The sequence below is a fragment of the Manduca sexta genome, chromosome 24 (assembly GCF_014839805.1).
Source record: "Manduca sexta isolate Smith_Timp_Sample1 chromosome 24, JHU_Msex_v1.0, whole genome shotgun sequence".
In the NCBI taxonomy this organism is placed as follows: domain Eukaryota; kingdom Metazoa; phylum Arthropoda; class Insecta; order Lepidoptera; family Sphingidae; genus Manduca; species Manduca sexta.
In genome coordinates this window covers 14,843,609-14,860,662 of record NC_051138.1, presented here as the reverse complement: position 1 = coordinate 14,860,662, position 17,054 = coordinate 14,843,609, and the positions used below count along the sequence as shown (strand labels likewise).

Sequence of the window (17,054 nt, the reverse complement as noted above, 5' to 3'; positions counted from 1 at the left end):
AGTCATAACAAAATTAGATAATCTCAAAGTCTATGATTAATAAAAACTAGAATATAAAATTTAAATATTACCTGTACTGGTTTTTATCACGCCGGTGTTGGAATCGATCACAAAAACTCCATATCCGTCCATATCTCTCTCGTTCAAGATAGAATAAGCTATAGTAGAGTTCACTCCATTATCTCTGTCGATAGCCTTAACCCTGGCTACCTCTGCACCTGGCTGTTGTTCTTCTCTTACGCTGACTACGTCTTCTCTAGGGTCTATAATCTCTGGTGGATTGTCATTAACATCAGTAATTTTAATGGTGACAGGAACACGAGTCGATCTTGGAAGAGAACCTTGATCTTTTGCTTCAGCGAATAGAGAATATGAAGATTTGAATTCACGGTCCAAAACCTCTCTTGTTGTTATAATACCTTGAACAATAATAGTTAATTAGACGTTGTGTATTTCTATTTTTCGCAACAGTATGCACGGTGTAGACTAATTATAAAAAAGTACTTAAAAACGCAGCAATAGAGGTGAATGTCCAGTACGCTATAAGGCAATTAAGCTAGACGCAGGAATCTGTTTATTTATTCTAAGTTAATTATTATAATAACTATTTGCAATTCACCTTTTAATTTCGAAACGGCTAGCTTGATTATTTTAATCGCACATAAATAAAAATGATTAAACGAAGCGCCATTTTTTATATGTTAATGTAGCATCTCCAATGTATTAATAAAACTATACACGCCGATGAATAATGGTGTTCATATGCGTTATCAAATCTCACTAACGTGCCATCTATATCATTCATAATGAAACACACACGATAAATTGAATTACAATTCTATTCAAACAAAACAACTGTCGCAACACACAATATCTACAAGCTTAAACAATGAGCATACAAACGGAGCTCCGCAATATTAATATTAGTTAAGATAAAATCGTCCACACCCACACTGCACCCAAAAGGACATTCATATACCCGTCAACATAGCTCATGATCATAATTATTTTGTTTTTTAATTTCAACAGAGCGCATTATTGCAATTTATAGCAGCAGTGCAACGTCTCAGATTCCAGCTTTATTTAACGGACTAGCTTTTGCCTGCGAGTTCGTCGCATGCGCAGTTTCGAGCGGGATGAGAGGTCACGCCATGGCTACGAGTATCTAACTGATTTGAATAAAATTTGCCGTCTCTGGGCTGCTTTAGAGGCTTTTAAACTCCAGTCTCATCAAAATCATAATGTAATGAAAATAGTTTTTTCAATCTGCCTCAATTGCTAAAAAAATTATTATCCACGCTTTTGCCACAGTAAAAAATATCTTTAACGCACAAACACAACTACTTAACAATTTAATACGCTATAGTTATAATTCATTTGCGCTCGCCGCAAAATAAAAGGCACTCGTCAACGACACTGGTTCGTCCCACACTTACACAGGTAACGTATGTGCTTTAAATGGCTGAAGACAGTATCTGGTACTAGGATAATAAAACGTTGAGGATAGCCGTGTACAGACTTGGTCATATTTTCATAATGGTTAATGGGTGTGCACCGCGAGCGAACAGGACGTTCTATAATTTGGTATTGACGATCGTACCGAGCCTCCTGTGGCGCACTTCTCGTCCGAGCGCGACCTTCGCGATAAAAATTATAAATGTTTCGTTAATGAACAACGATAATTTATGTAATCTAGGTAATTTATATCTGTTCATAATTAACCTACGCGTTGCTTTAACAAATCTACATTAACTGATGGTTACTCCGGCGACATCCGCTCTGGCAAAAATACCTGTTTATTTTACCCTTCGTTTACCAGTTTAGTATTTTCCAGTGGTTGTCATCTTGTTTGTGTTTTTGTTCTGTTGCCATTTATTATTTAACTATGCCGCTGTCACTAATTATTTTATTTTTATTCATTTACGTATCGTTTAGCATCTGCGGCGTCTAATTATTTACATTTATTATTCGACGTTAATCTAATTCAATAAAATTGACAGGGGTATATTTAAAACTTGCATTCGTTGTTCAGACTTGCTGTTTTATAAAGATCGGATGGCTTAGGGACTATAATAATTTGTGTCATTACATTTTTATTTTAACGAAAGGATCCAAATTTTAAAATAACTTTTTTAGTATCAATTATTATAAGTATGCTTATTAACAACCTTACCCGCCATGTATTTGAGGCAACATCGCCGACATCTACTTACCATAACCGAAAACATCTTTGAATCGCCGCCGAATAAAATCAATTATGGACTTAAAAGGCTGTGTTTTTTGCCACCGAAAACGGAGCACCTGTTCAAATCAACCGCGAGCAGCTCTCACGAAATCGACACCACAGAACTGAAGATTCGCTAACTAGCACCGATAAGCCGAATTGAGACGGTATCCAACACCATTCATCAGTCAGTTAGAGGCTATAACGATGGGGATCCTTATACCATCCGTATCGAGATGTGAAAAACTCGCACGACTATCGATAAAATCTATGATTATTATAATCGATATGGCCGTACACGCGCGCACCTTAATTCAGGTATCGATTTGGTAAACAATCTTGTTAAAGTGGTAAAGTTTATTTCGTGAATGTACCAATAAGGATATTATTTGAACGATATTTAAGTCAATTGTGAGGCAATCTTCTTCGGGCATCTTTATTTGGAATGTAATCTTTATTATTTATAGTAAACAAATGTTACAACTGGTTTGAATGCTATAAGTACGAGTTATTAAGATACCTTCATTATTTAAATATAATTTAACTACCACCGCATTCTAAGCGGCACCCTTCAATACCAACTTAAAATTTTCTTGTTTAGCCTCATAACTCGAGTTACTTTGCCCGAATAAACAATAATACCCATGAAAGCCTATTCATGGGAAGGCATAAACACACGGCCATCGGATCCGCTCTCTATCCCATTAAAATGTGAAGGTATTAAAATAGTATTTGTTTGCGTTTAGCGTTTGCTCAGTCGATGACTCTCCGGCATAACACACATCGGGTTTTAGCTTTCAAAGACGCCGGCAACGCAAACACGCCGAGTGGTCCGTTGGTGGCCGGATTACTGGTTAGTTGGGCAAACATGGGCCAGGGTGTTACGGTAAAATTGCATTGTTTTAATGTTTAAAATGATATTAATGAGCCGTGTAGCGCCCTACGTCTGTTTGCCCAGCGAAAGTACTACAAGTGCTTTTTGGATTAATGAATGTGGAAATTTTATGGAAATTCTCAAAGAATTTAATGATTTTGTGTTTGATTTATTCTGACGTTAGGATTAGTTACCCTTTATAAGTAAAATATAATGAAACATAATAAGTACTACACTTGAAATGACATACCAGTTTTAAATCAAACAAATAGGGTTTAAATGGTTATAAGCATGTACGTTTGTTATCGCTTGTAGTTGTTTGACACCTATTGTTCGGATTATGCCACCCACTATACAAGATATTACTCATGTAGAGAAAAGTTACATATTATTTTCCGAAGTACGTTACATGATAGGCTCAAACACTTTACTTACATTTTGAACCTAAATAAATATTGCCATACGTATCTTTTTTGCATACGAACTATATCAAATAACTCACCTGTTATAGGATTGATGTTGAAACTAGTGTTAGTCGGAAACAGACTGTATTTGACTACAGCATTGTCACCCAAATCAGCATCAGTCGCAGACGTCTTCCCGACATACGCTCCGATCTTCTGATTTTCTTCAACTTGAAACTCGTATGCGGGCTTAGAAAATACCGGGTCGTTGTCATTAGCGTCAATAACGTTTATAACCAGACTAGCAGTAGCGGACAACGGCGGTAAACCGTTATCGGTAGCAGTTATAACCATTTTGTGCTTCGATGTTGTTTCTCTATCAAGCGGTTTTGCTAAGTACACCCAGCCAGTTGTTGGTTGTACTTTGAAGTATTCGTTGCTATTGTTGCCTTCGGGTATTATGCGGTATGCTATCCTCGCATTGTTGCCGGTATCTTTGTCTATCGCTTGTATTTCCAATATCTAAAAATGACATCATTTGTTAAATATCTCTAGCAATGTAAAGTACCAAAGAGTAGCTACCTGAGTTTGTATTAATAAGAAAGGCTTAAGAACAAATTAGAAATGACATTTTGTTCCTAGACTTATAAACAATTGGATAACGTTCCTAAGTAAAAAATAAAGTTCATTATTTCCAGTAAAAAATACAAACAAAACAATGCCGTATCCTTTACCATCCTATATTAAAATTTATATAGGTACCGCGATCGTATTAAAAGATATTACCTTAGTATTGATAGCTTCCGACTCCAGCACATTAGCGCTGTAAGATTCATGTTCAAACACCGGTGGGTTGTCGTTTACGTCTTGCACATCGACTACCAGAGTAAGGTTTGAAGTGAGAGGTGGTATTCCTCCATCTCTTGCTGATATTATGAGGTTGTGACGGACGAGATTCTCGTAATCCAATGGCCTGGGAGAAACGTTAGTTTTAGTACTTTTGTTATATGTGTTAGGTGTTTTTGTTTATTTATTATAATGTTTATGTCTGTACTACGTTTAAGGTAGTTAAACTAGAGAAACAAAAAAAGATAATATGAAGAGATTAAAAGGAGTGTAAATTAATGGATTCTTAAAAAAAAAGTTCTAAAATATGCAACCTTACCTAAATCCATTTATGTCCTTTGCAGCATGTAAAACACCAAAATTTAATTTTGTTTTTTATTTTTTTGTTTTGTATATTTAATAATACCTAACCATTTGTTCCCTTATAATGGCAAATATCTTACCTAAGCAACGTAACTAGTCCATGCTGAGGGTTCACAGCGAAGGTATTGGAAGGTCCTGTAGCTGACACCAGCTGGTATGTGATCTGACCGTTTCTGCCGTCGTCTTCGTCGTTAGCTCTTGCGGCGTAGACCACAGAGCCGATTGTCGCTGACTCCGCCACGGACACCCTCACCGAAGATGTACCGAACTCTGGTATATTGTCGTTCACGTCTTCCAGTGTGATTTGGACCTGGGAAATATAAAAATTGAGCGAATGGTCATTTGTCTCTTACATAACTATAGCCTGTCGAGGAAAAATATGGAACTATATTTTACTGTCAACATTAACTTTGGAATAAAACAGCAAATGTGGCGCGCACGAAACAGGTGTTTTACTTTTTTGGTCAGGATTTACTTAGCATCTGACCGTACCTACGATTAGAGCAGTCAGTTTTATTAGTCAAGATTGTGCTAGCCTTCCTAAATGTTTTTCCATAATATTTACAAGAGACCAGTTTAATATATCGTATATTAAATAAGTGCTTATTACTTTCAATAAAGACGACATTTCTCTGCTTATCACTGCAATTATATTAATACCATATTGGTCTTCTCGCAGTTCCGGTGATGTTGACGAGATGGCGGCGTATGCATTAACTGTACCGCCACAAATGTATAAATCTAGCAGAATTCCGTACCTGCGTCTGATCGTAACTCGCCGGATTTCCATTAGCAGCTCTAACGTTCAGGAGGTACGAGGACTTGGTCTCCCGGTCCAGGACGCTCGCAGTGCGGATGGCCCCCGTCATTGGCTCTATGGTAAAGTGGTGCTCAGGGTCACCTGAGACGATGCTGTAGCGGACCGGCTGTTTGCCTGGAAAAAGGGTATTCATTAAATTTGTGAAATATTATGTTTTATTATCAAGGATTAGGGTTGATATTTCACAAATAAAAGTTTCTACGGAATTAGTTGTCTTTTGTAACTTATGCTGATTTTCAATCATACAAAAGTTTGCATAAATTATTTTTTTATTATTCATGTTGTATATTCTCCTGCGATTTTTTATGATTAAATAACAATAACTTAGGGATTTTTGATAACACAACGCAAAATAATATAAACTCTTGTAGTCCAAAATATACAGCACTACATTGATATGTCAACAAAATCCGCTAAACATTTCTATAACGCATATTTCCGAACTGTATCATTACATAAAATGATGATAATATCGTAGGATACAATACCAACATGTCTACAGAACGAACCAACCTTCAAACCGCCTCTGAATAACTCTACTAAAATGTGTCACACACAGCTCTGTAGTTTAAAGAACAAAAGTTCCAATGAAGTAAGTTCGCAAGTTCTAAGATGGTAATCATAAGAATTAATTTTATTTTGACGGCAATTATTTCTTCCAAAAAAATAGCAATGAAATTAATCAAACATTATAATAATTAATAATTATTAAATTGAAACATACATACGAATATGCCTTGTTTCTGTCTTCATAGCGTCAAATATTTTAGGACTCCAAGAAACATGACAATATATTAAATGCTACTATAATATTATATCTATGCCTAATTTAATAACAAACTATACACGGAACACACGCCTTTTTACTTATACTGTTCCTAACCAACACAAGTATTGTTTTAAAATATTTCCAAAACTATTCAAATATAGGTTTTGATATTGCGTTAATAAATGAAATACAGTAATCTTTACCTTCGCTAACATTATGCCAAGGATGCCATGAATAAAAAATATTTTAACCAATAAACCTTGTGTTACCTTTCTATTTTTTTTATAATTTTGTAGTTTAATGCGAATACAGCTTCTGCATTGGTATATTATATCTGACTAAAAGCGACGAAATGTTTTAGAGTAGCCGTCGTAAAATTAAGGCATGTAAGATTAAAATTACCTTTTATTCATATTTATTTCATTCGAAATTTAAACTTCTTTATTTATCATTTTCAATTCGAGTTTTATATCAACGTGTTTTCAAAAAGATAAGTATGTGGTTTAATTTAATACTGCACTGTCAAAGTGGCCATGTATAAACTTAAAAATCTATTATTCTTACGCTCTACAAACACATAGCCCCTGTGTAACATTAAAACCGAGCCCACTCGTCTCAATTTCCCCAGATTGTGGGTATCCGAGCGAAATTTACGTCCACACTGTTTATGCCCGCAGTAAATATTTATTGTAGAAGGTATCATTTTACTTTCGACGACGCGCTGTCCGTTTTATGTCTTACGTAGGAAAAATATTGATACGGTATTCATTAATATAGTAAGTTAAAGAGAATTCATTATATCATGTCTTGGTGTAATGCTTATATGGAATTTTATTTCATTTCTATTTTTGGACTGATATTTATATATTCAGTAGTTACACAATCGGTTTACCGCTATATCGTTACAACTAATACAATGAATTTTCTTATTCTAGGTGATAAACCTTTATTATTATATACAACACTAACTGACCCGACAGACGATGTCCTGTCAACTATGAATTTGCAGCGCGCATTCTGTCAATCGCTGAAATTAATTTTTCTTAAATTTTCTAACATTCCGCTCAGCTTCCTTTTTTTTTCATAAGATCCTTGTTCTGACAATAACAGACACAACAACAACAACAACAAAAAATAGTGAAATAGGTCCAACCGTTCACGCGTGATGGCGTGACCAAGGGAAATAGGGATTCATATATATATATATATATATATATATATGTAGATTATTTACAAAACTTTACAATCGCAAGATCTGACAACAAATGGAGAATTTGGAAACTAAAGATAGACTAAAAAAAATAAAATAATTTATAACATACGAAAATAATTTAAAGGATAAACTCTGGGACATTACCATATATATCATATTTATACATCTTAGAGACACGCGGGCGAAACCGCGAGCAAAATAACGCAAATTATTTTACTAATATAAATGCGAAATGTGTATAATTTTGGATGTCTTTTAGAAGTAAATGCAGAAATAGCTGCACTCTTTTGAATGAAATTTGGCAAGCAGTTACACCATGTCCTGGATTAACATCTTTAGTGACTATTCACAAAACTTAACACTTTCTCCAGGTAATTTGCTCCCACAGGAAATAATGGATATAGAAATAATTTTTAAAATAGATGACGCTGGTGTTGTATATGTAATGTATAATGGTTATTGCTCAAAAGATTAAAAATTTAAGTTTTAGACTTCAAGAGAACAACATAATCTGCTTAAAGTCAACAGTATATTACATAATACGAAGTCTACGTCAGTATCAACGCTATTATAAAAAGAACCATGCGACTATTCTCCTAGTTGTAAAATAGGACAATAAGCCAAGAAGAAACATCATGTAGTTAACATCCAGGATCCAATTAATAAATAAAAGTCAGTATTGAAATAGAGCAAAACTGTAAATGGATGGACGGACAATGGACAGCCGCGCAGCCCGCGAATGCTATATCTGATATCTTTAATCTTCGGATAATTAACGGTCGATGTGGCATGCCGGGAAGAAACGGATAACTTGAATAGTAATTTGTATATAATTGCCGTAGTCTAGTGGTTTGGTGGAACAGGTGAGGTTTAGATTCAGTGTTTAGCGAAGATAACTGTTTTGGCGTGTTTAGCAGTACTAGTTGATGGTTTTCGGAATTAAAATATGCATAAACATATAGGGAATAATTTCGGCTAATTGTTTATACTTTCCTACATACTTTTTCAGGAGTAGAGATGTAGAATATATACGTGTTTGCTGACGACTGTTTCTATTAAAAGCTAGCGTGTTATTAAAGTTGGCTCCAGGATAGGTTTGTGTTAGAAGGTGTTAAATTTACGATGTAGAAAGTGGGATAAACTCATTTTAAATAATGACGGTTAAATTGCGTTTTAGTGAGGGAGTTATAGCGCTGTTCGAGATTAAGATTGTTTATGTAAATGTTAACTTTCAAGTCTTAATTGAAATATATTAGTTAAACACTGAAATATTGATTTATAAACAAGAAATTACATTACTCTAATATTAATCGTGTGTTCGTTTATTAAAAATGTCATGAAAATTGGATAAATAACAGATAGAGATACATTCACAAACCACATAGAATAGAAGCAAAGCATTGACAAAAAAATCGCGGCATAACAGACGCAAAAAGGCAAAGGCGCGGCCACGTCAAATCCAGTATTTCCAGCCGAAAATAAGACAAGGAACCAACTGCATAAAGAGGGGAGACAAAGGGAAACTGCGGGACGCGGCGGTGAGCGGCGGTGCGCCAGCGGAGCAGCAACAGACCACTCGCACAAACAAAGACTGCCGAGCTTGTCCACCGATAAGGCTATATATCAATCTTGCGTCAACTTCGCCCAAAAGGACCGGCGAAAAAAGCGTACCGGTAAAAAGTGAACGTTGGAAAGTAAAAAAAACATTCGACAATGAAGCCCCTTAAATTGTTGTGAGAACTGCCAATTAAAGGTTGATAGACGCAAAATCGGCGGCCCGGTTGAATATTGCTTTTTTGATAATCATGTTAGGATATTTTGACGCATTTATGTATTTTATATTTTGTTGCGTTGGTCGCACACCGCAACGGGCTGCGGTTGCATTTGCGATCGGAATTTTATTTAGCATCATGGTTATTGTTATAAATAATGGCGAGATAAATGGTTACTGGTACAATATTTTGTAGGTACCCGACAGTAATAAACGTGGTGAAAAGTCCGCCATATGTCCAATGTTACTTATATTTGTACTCCACTGTACATATCCAAGTCCAGCTTATTTATTTTTGCAGGATTTTAAGATAACGAAGTAACCATTGCGACACCAAAATCTTAGTTAACCATCTTAATATGTAATCATGTTTAATATTGTGAGTTTAGGTACAAATTTCAAAAGATTTGGATTAAAATTAGATCCTAAATTTTTCGAAAGCCCAACATCAAGAAAAGCAGGTGTAAATGCGACATTAAATAATTATAAACGATATATCTTAATGTCGAACATTCTTAAAGTTTAATTTAGGCTTTACCTGGCTTATGACCAAAACCTAACCTTCACCAAACCCAACATTAAATAACAAGCTTAACTCATAATCATTATGGAAATCTTATCATGACTTATCTCTATATATAAAAATGAATCCCTATTTCCCTTGGTCATGCCATCACGCGTGAACGGCTGGACTGATTTCACAATTTTTTTTTGTGTTTGTTATTGTCAGAAGAAGATTCTTATGAAAGAAAAAATTCAAAAAATTGTGCAGAAAATTAGAAAACTTAACGAAAATATTAATTTTATATAACTGTCAATTGTTTGAAGTAACTGTCAGCGATTGACGGAATGCGCGCTGCAAATTCATAGTTAAGACGGGACAACGTCTGTCGTTTCAACTAGTAATAAATAAAAATAAATTTCCTGTTTACTAATCCGTTAAAATCCAAATCCATAATTCCTTTTACACCTTCCATACTATATCCCTTATTCTTATCTTAATTCAATCTTCTTGAAATGATCTACCTAACCTTCAAATTCCCCCACACCAACACAGCAAACTGCCCACATAAATCGTTTACCATCAATAAAGTTGGTACGTCAGTGCACGTTACATTTGGGCTGGTGTTGTCAATTCATTAAAGAAGCAGACTGCAGTCACGCGGTGGCGTACTGGTCGCGTGGTGACCACGATATAAGAGTTAATAAAATTTTATTTGAAGCAAGTTTCTTGAATTATTCTGTTCGGGTCGGGCCAAAATGATTATAACTGGGTTTTTCTATCTTAAAAAATACTCAGTCAGAGCTCGGAGTCAGGAAGTCGGTGCTGTGATAACCCCGTGCCTCAGAAAGAACGTATAGCTGTTAGTCCTGAGTTTGATTTTTCTCTGGTTATGTCGGATTGCCGTCTCACCGGACTACGAGAGTGAAGGAATAGAGAGTGCACCTGTTTATTGCGCACACACTTGTGCACTATATGTCCTGCGTACTTGGCGGATCTCCATTGAGATTGGCAGCCGTGGCCAAAGTTTGGTTAAGAAGAATCTATGAATAATGCTACCGGACCTAGAAGAATTAGTTCTTCCCAGTTATATCCCCGGTATTTTAGCTGGTATATTATACCCAAGAGCCATAAATTATCCCAAACTTACTCTACAATAACAACCAAGATATTAAAATTTCGGTCATAAAATTCAAAATTGAATCAATTTGCGGATTACCCAAATATTTGTCTTGATGTAATCATGACGCTTTTATTTTTCTCTGTTATTACAAATACCTTGTAACGTTTAACATTCAGGTCCAACAGTAAAATATTTTGTTGGAAAACCTCTTTGTCTATGAAATAACACAGAAAATTAGATTTTAATATGACAACAACAAGAACAAATCAAATCAGTTTCGGCAAAATGGTCACCCTAGTTGCCCCCTTTCGTATTACAAAATAAATTTGCATGTTGCCCCTTCTAAATTGAAATCATTAATGGTTTACCGATTATCTCACTCACGAGAACTGAAAACTTGGATTCAATTAAGTGTTGTACCCATCCCCATGTGAATTGTTAGCTTTGCTGATTTAATTTAATGAATTAATTTATCTAGTGCCGAAGATAATCTAAGGTCCAAATAACATGGTCTGATAGTTAGTATTTCTATTGTTTATGGATAGAAAGGGACTGTTTTTTAAATTGCACTGATCGGCTTTGGATAGAACTGTACGAATGGCTTAATTAATATATATTTCGTGGAATTGATTGCGATCAGAATGTGTGATTTCTTACAATGGCAGTGTTTGTTGGCGATGGTTATCTGGGTATCTCATTGTATATATTTTTAATACCTTCATACCTTCAATTGTAAATATTATATTTGTTACAGTGTTGTGTGTTAGGTTTTTAGATTACTTTTCTCTATAACTTGAAGTACACACATCATACTCCCATAATATATGCTGTTAAAAATATATCATGTTGAATTTTTAAAACTAGTGAATAGGGTACGCATTTTTACCAATTGTATAAATAATATGAAAAAATGTTATCTTAAATTGCAAAAGGCTTATCAGTATCTATATTTTACATTTCAAATATTTCAATCTTATCAATTCCTAAACACATAGTCTTACTGCTGATAAAATATAAAAAAAAAACACTAAAACGAATTCATAAAATAATTTAACACTGAACTGTCGAAATCACTCCGTATAAAACTGCGTGTAAAAAGTCGAAAATAATTGAGGCAACTACAGGGGAATCAAAAAAAGAGGTCTAAAAATTTTTTGGTCGCAAAAACTGTCGCCGGCACGGTGGTTCGACGACCCCGGTCGCAGGGCCGGTGTGCGCATGCGCCGCGGTATCCTCGGATTTCTGCGGATCCGAATTTCAAATTTTTCCCTCACCACACCATTGTGGTCGGAATAAAAAATATCAGCGCATCCTAATGTCTTCTCGGACTATCTTGCCGAATTTTTGGCGGATTATTTTGGAAATATAAGTTTTGGTACGAAAAATATTTATAGAATATTTGGAACCTATTTTATAATTTCACAGGAATTGTCTATCAAAGGTAAATACTCTTAAAAGAAAAAAAACAACCCAAGAGACATTTATTTGCATTACTTTATCGCGGAAACCTTTATAAAACCAAATAAAATAATGTCAACAGGTTGTAAAACTATATACATAAAAATAAAGATCAAAAGCCAATCAAAATTTACATAAAGGCAATATAAATTAGGTTTAAAAAGAGTTATACTCAAACAAATTTAAATTCCCCTAAATAAGAGTACAAAATACCATTATGGGAACATAACCCCCAGTAGCGACTGTAATAAATATGACACAAATGGGATAAAGTGTCATTATAATACCCAAATGTTTATATTTCGAGATATGTCGAAAAAATCATAATTTTAGCCAAAAAAATGGTGCAAAAATGTAATATAAAAATTGCTGGACACAAAAAAAGTAATTTTTACATCATATTTATCTATAGGAAGATGCCCTTATTTGAAGTTAAAAAATATTACGTCTAAATTTATTTTCACAATCAAAATTCCCTTCAAGTGAGGCAAAATCTTAATAATTATCGACATATTATTGTCAATAATAAAGTTGACTATCTTTCCAAATGATTTATTTACTCTTTCAGAGGCACTAACACGTACAACTAGGTGTACCTACTTCAATACAATACACGTATGCTTCCCCTACAAAATGAAATCCATTTCCATAACAGAAACGGCTATTTCCCGCACCAATAGATTTTTCTATAGATTGACTGTCATACATGATAGATTTATAGCGTGTGTGGTCGATTAACGGGTACATGCATTAATACATTAAATCGATATTTGATTAGACGGCAATGGATTAGTAATTATGGCAAAATATCATCTAACGCAACTCTATCGTTGTGGGCGCGTCAGCTTGTGGGAAATGACAGCTCGAGTAACTTGCACCATTAACTTGAAATATTTAATAACCTGTGCAGTGTTTTTGTATTAGATCTTTCGGTTTTTACCTTTAAATGTATGGTCGGGTGTGGAATATAATTTGTTTTTGCGTTAGCATCAGGATGTTATAGATTGTCCGCGTTTACAACGGGATCTGATGAATAAGAAGCAGTGTTAATAAAGTAAACAGTATAATATCTTGCAGAACACTCAGCCTAGCTGATGTTTTATCTGAATATATTGCAGTTAATAAACTTTTGGAAATCAGAAATTAACTCATCGAAACTAACCAAGAACGATGTGCATCTTTAGTAGTAGGTAAGATTATCAATTTATTCCTCGTTTGCCAAAATAAAATGCTCCAGAAGCCGATGCGAACTTAACCAACAACGAAATAAAACAATATACAAAAACGTCTTCAAAACAGTGCCACAGCGATGCGCGGTAACATAATGTAATATTTTTTAATCAATGTATATTTATCTTGGGGCAAGTTAGTAATAAATCTGGCAGAGGGCGTGCGTCCGTATGTCTGTACGCTGATCGTAAATGTTATGGAACCTCTTTCTAATTAAACCCAAGGCTGGGTTGTGTTTGGTTTGAAGTGGAGGAAATGACGATTTGAAGTTTTAGGATAGGATTTTTGAATTACTGATTTAGTACAGTTGTCATTAAAGGTTTATGATGAAATGGTTGAGCAGGACTTAATACTAAAGTGTTCCGAATAATGTAAATGATCATTGCCACCCGTAAATAAATTGCAAAGAAAACTTTATTGAAGTGCAAAGTTTTAACGCTTACAGGTATTCTTCTTAAGGTTATCTTGAACAAACATAATCACCCCACATTATATAAAATGTCTGGCCCGCGATTCCACCGCCACAAACTTAGTGGAGTAATGTGTGATGCAGACTTGCAATACTTTGTAATAATATAGTTTTGGCTAACTAAAGATTCTACTTACCGTGAGACAAGAAACTTGAATTAATGTGACCTATTCACATAAACAAAAAATATGCTGTTAAGTTATATTTTCGACGGATAGCGACCACTGTATACAAGATCTTAAAACCTGCCATAGTGGCGCACGTAAATGTCGCGTTCTGGTATCAGCCTGTATATATCCGGTTCCAACAGGCATAGTTGTGTCGACTGTCGAGGGGATCATCTCTCGTCATTTGACATTCTATTGGACCCCACTTACCATTAGTTGCAGTGAGGTCGCTTGTATAAAAGAAACATAAGTCTCGTCTCTCACCGCTTATGCCTTGCGCCCAACAAAAACAGTACAATGTGATTATAATTTTTAAGAGCGGTATCTGCACAATCTTTAGATTTGATTTGCAATACGTAATCACACGATATTACTATTGCAGTAACACTCATTTATTTGTAAGTATATTGATAAAAAATTACACTTCAATTAACCAAAAATGAATTATGGGTTGCTGCTGCTTTAACTTCTTTTTTCTAGTTAATTTTAACTGTCGGTTTGATAACCTGTATGGTTTATTGCGGAATCGTGACTATTGTTCACAGGTAATGCGAAATTTGATTAAAAGTTTTATCAGACGTTACATTTTAACTGCGTTTTAGCTTTTTTGTCAATTTGAATTGAGGAAAAAATTCATGACATTTCATAACACGTGAGTCAGGCTAGTCTATAGAGAAAGAGGATTTGAGTAAACGGTTTAATACTAATCTAGCGCCCAAAACTATGTAAACCACTATTGAAATAAATGTATTTTTTTTGAAAAGCAGAAAAATTTCTTTGTTTTTCAAATTCATGTGAATATTTAACGCTTTGGAAGTATTAATTGGGGGATAATAATTAGTCGGTTTTACATTAAGGGATATGAGGAAAATAATATATCTGACCAAGACGCATGAGACAGGACCGCAGTCAGTCTAATGCATTTAGTGCTATTTTTCTGAATGGAACATTTCAGAAAAAATGATGATGATGAAGATAATGTTGGTATATCGCCTCTGGCGAGCGTGTACATCATTAGTCAGATCGTCCCCTAGATGGGACAGAGAGCATCTACAGTGACTCTCCATCGCGCACGATCTTGAGCTGCCTGTTTGATTTCGCTTCAAGTCTTCCCAACATATTTTATGAGTGTATATCTTAGCGAATGAAAATTGGGTTAAGAATACTTCGTTTAAAAGGAAAAACGAATTTGTCGTTGCAAACAACAAAAAGGTGTCAGTTGTATGAACGTATGGCGTTGAGAAAATTACAACATTTTGCAAACACGCATTCCCAACACCAGATTCTCATAAACCATTACAAGTACAATATTTTACCCTTTAATATACGCAGTGGTTCAAACTATGAATCTTAAGCGACCGCTATCTCTATGTCCCAACAATGGCGGAGTCATAGCGAGGAGTTCTCATAGACAAGTGCCCCGCGCACTGTAACGGTACGGTTTGCAATTCAGTGATTTACAGTGGTGGAACTTACAATAGAATAAACGTGGACTCGCATAGTGGCTGTCGTTACACCGTACTTTATAATTAGAGGTCGTGATTCCGAGCAGCAACTGAATTGAGTTGCTTTGTGGCTTGTTGTATATGGTTTTATTTTTGGTATTGTAAATGCATTTCTGAATATTTTAGGGCGTTAGAAATGTTTTAGAACGAATTTGAATGTAATATGATGTAAAAAAGTCCTGCATTAACATAATATCGGTTACACTTAGCCCGTAAAAGTACATAATAACACTTTTATTTCAGAAGTATTTTCACATGCGAGCGAAGCTACGAGCAATACCTTCAATACAGTAGCACTGTTATTAAACTGAAGTTTTTCATTAGGCTTAAATTATTTTAAGTATACACACAACCACACATACCACTTCTTTATCCCCGAAGCGGTAGACAGAGGTCCAACCAGGGCATCCACTTCTCGCCTGTGTGTTTCGTCCTGTGATATGATAGGAAGCGAACCTATCGTCATATAAACTTCGAGCTGATATTGACTAGAAAAAAATAATATCACTTTGCCCGCCCTAGAATTCAAACCATCAGAACAGTGTCATTAAGTATTAAGCTACCCAATACAATTTGTTACGTCATCTTTCAATTCTTCATCAATATTCACTTTCCTACCATCTTCGAACTCAGTTATTACCTTCCAACATTAATACGCTAATGACGATGAGTATTTATGACTTATGAATACGACAATACTAAAGATGGTAATCTGCGATGGTTCACGATTCGGCTCACTCGGCAAACTCGCAGACGTCGTGGCAGACGCATTAGACATACTAATGAGGTGCGAGGCTCACGATATCGAACCGAAACTAGTACAGGAGTTCATGAATGGCTTCCTCTTTCACCTAACTTGTGGTTATGTTCGTTGTATGGAAATGGCTTGGTTAAATTATTGGGTAATGGAGTTTAGCAGTGTTGATAAGAGAAATATAGAAAAACTTCAAGTGACTGTGCAGCTTTAAATGCAACAGTCATCTCATTATGTCTAATGTTTCATTTCACCCTTACCGTTTGACAATGATATTGCTTCAAGTATTAACTTAAAGTATTAAATAACACATGCCCTAAAAATAATGCTACATTTTTTTAATGAGTACGGCGTTGAATATATTTGTGGGCAGTTCCGATGCACGCTGCCCATACATAAAAATTTCGTCTTATAAATATATTTTATTACACGACGGTGTAACTAACAGCCACAAAGCCGGTATAAATATTAGCGAAACGCGCTGCGTTCCCCGGCCGAGGTGGGACGTGTTCCCCGGTATAGTACTACGATTTGATTTATCAATGATGTTACGATCCTTACA

The 17,054-nt window shown here is 35.1% G+C and overlaps 1 protein-coding gene across 1 annotated transcript in view; it reads right to left on the bottom strand.

Moving 5' to 3' along the window:
* LOC115446385 (protein dachsous) overlaps positions 1-17,054 on the bottom strand; it is a 308,434-nt gene that overhangs the window by 8,576 nt on the left and 282,804 nt on the right. The window contains 5 exon segments of the mRNA XM_030173034.2: positions 72-419; positions 3,601-4,024; positions 4,289-4,475; positions 4,792-5,021; positions 5,470-5,645. Of these exon segments, the coding sequence (XP_030028894.1) occupies positions 72-419; positions 3,601-4,024; positions 4,289-4,475; positions 4,792-5,021; positions 5,470-5,645 (1,365 nt within the window).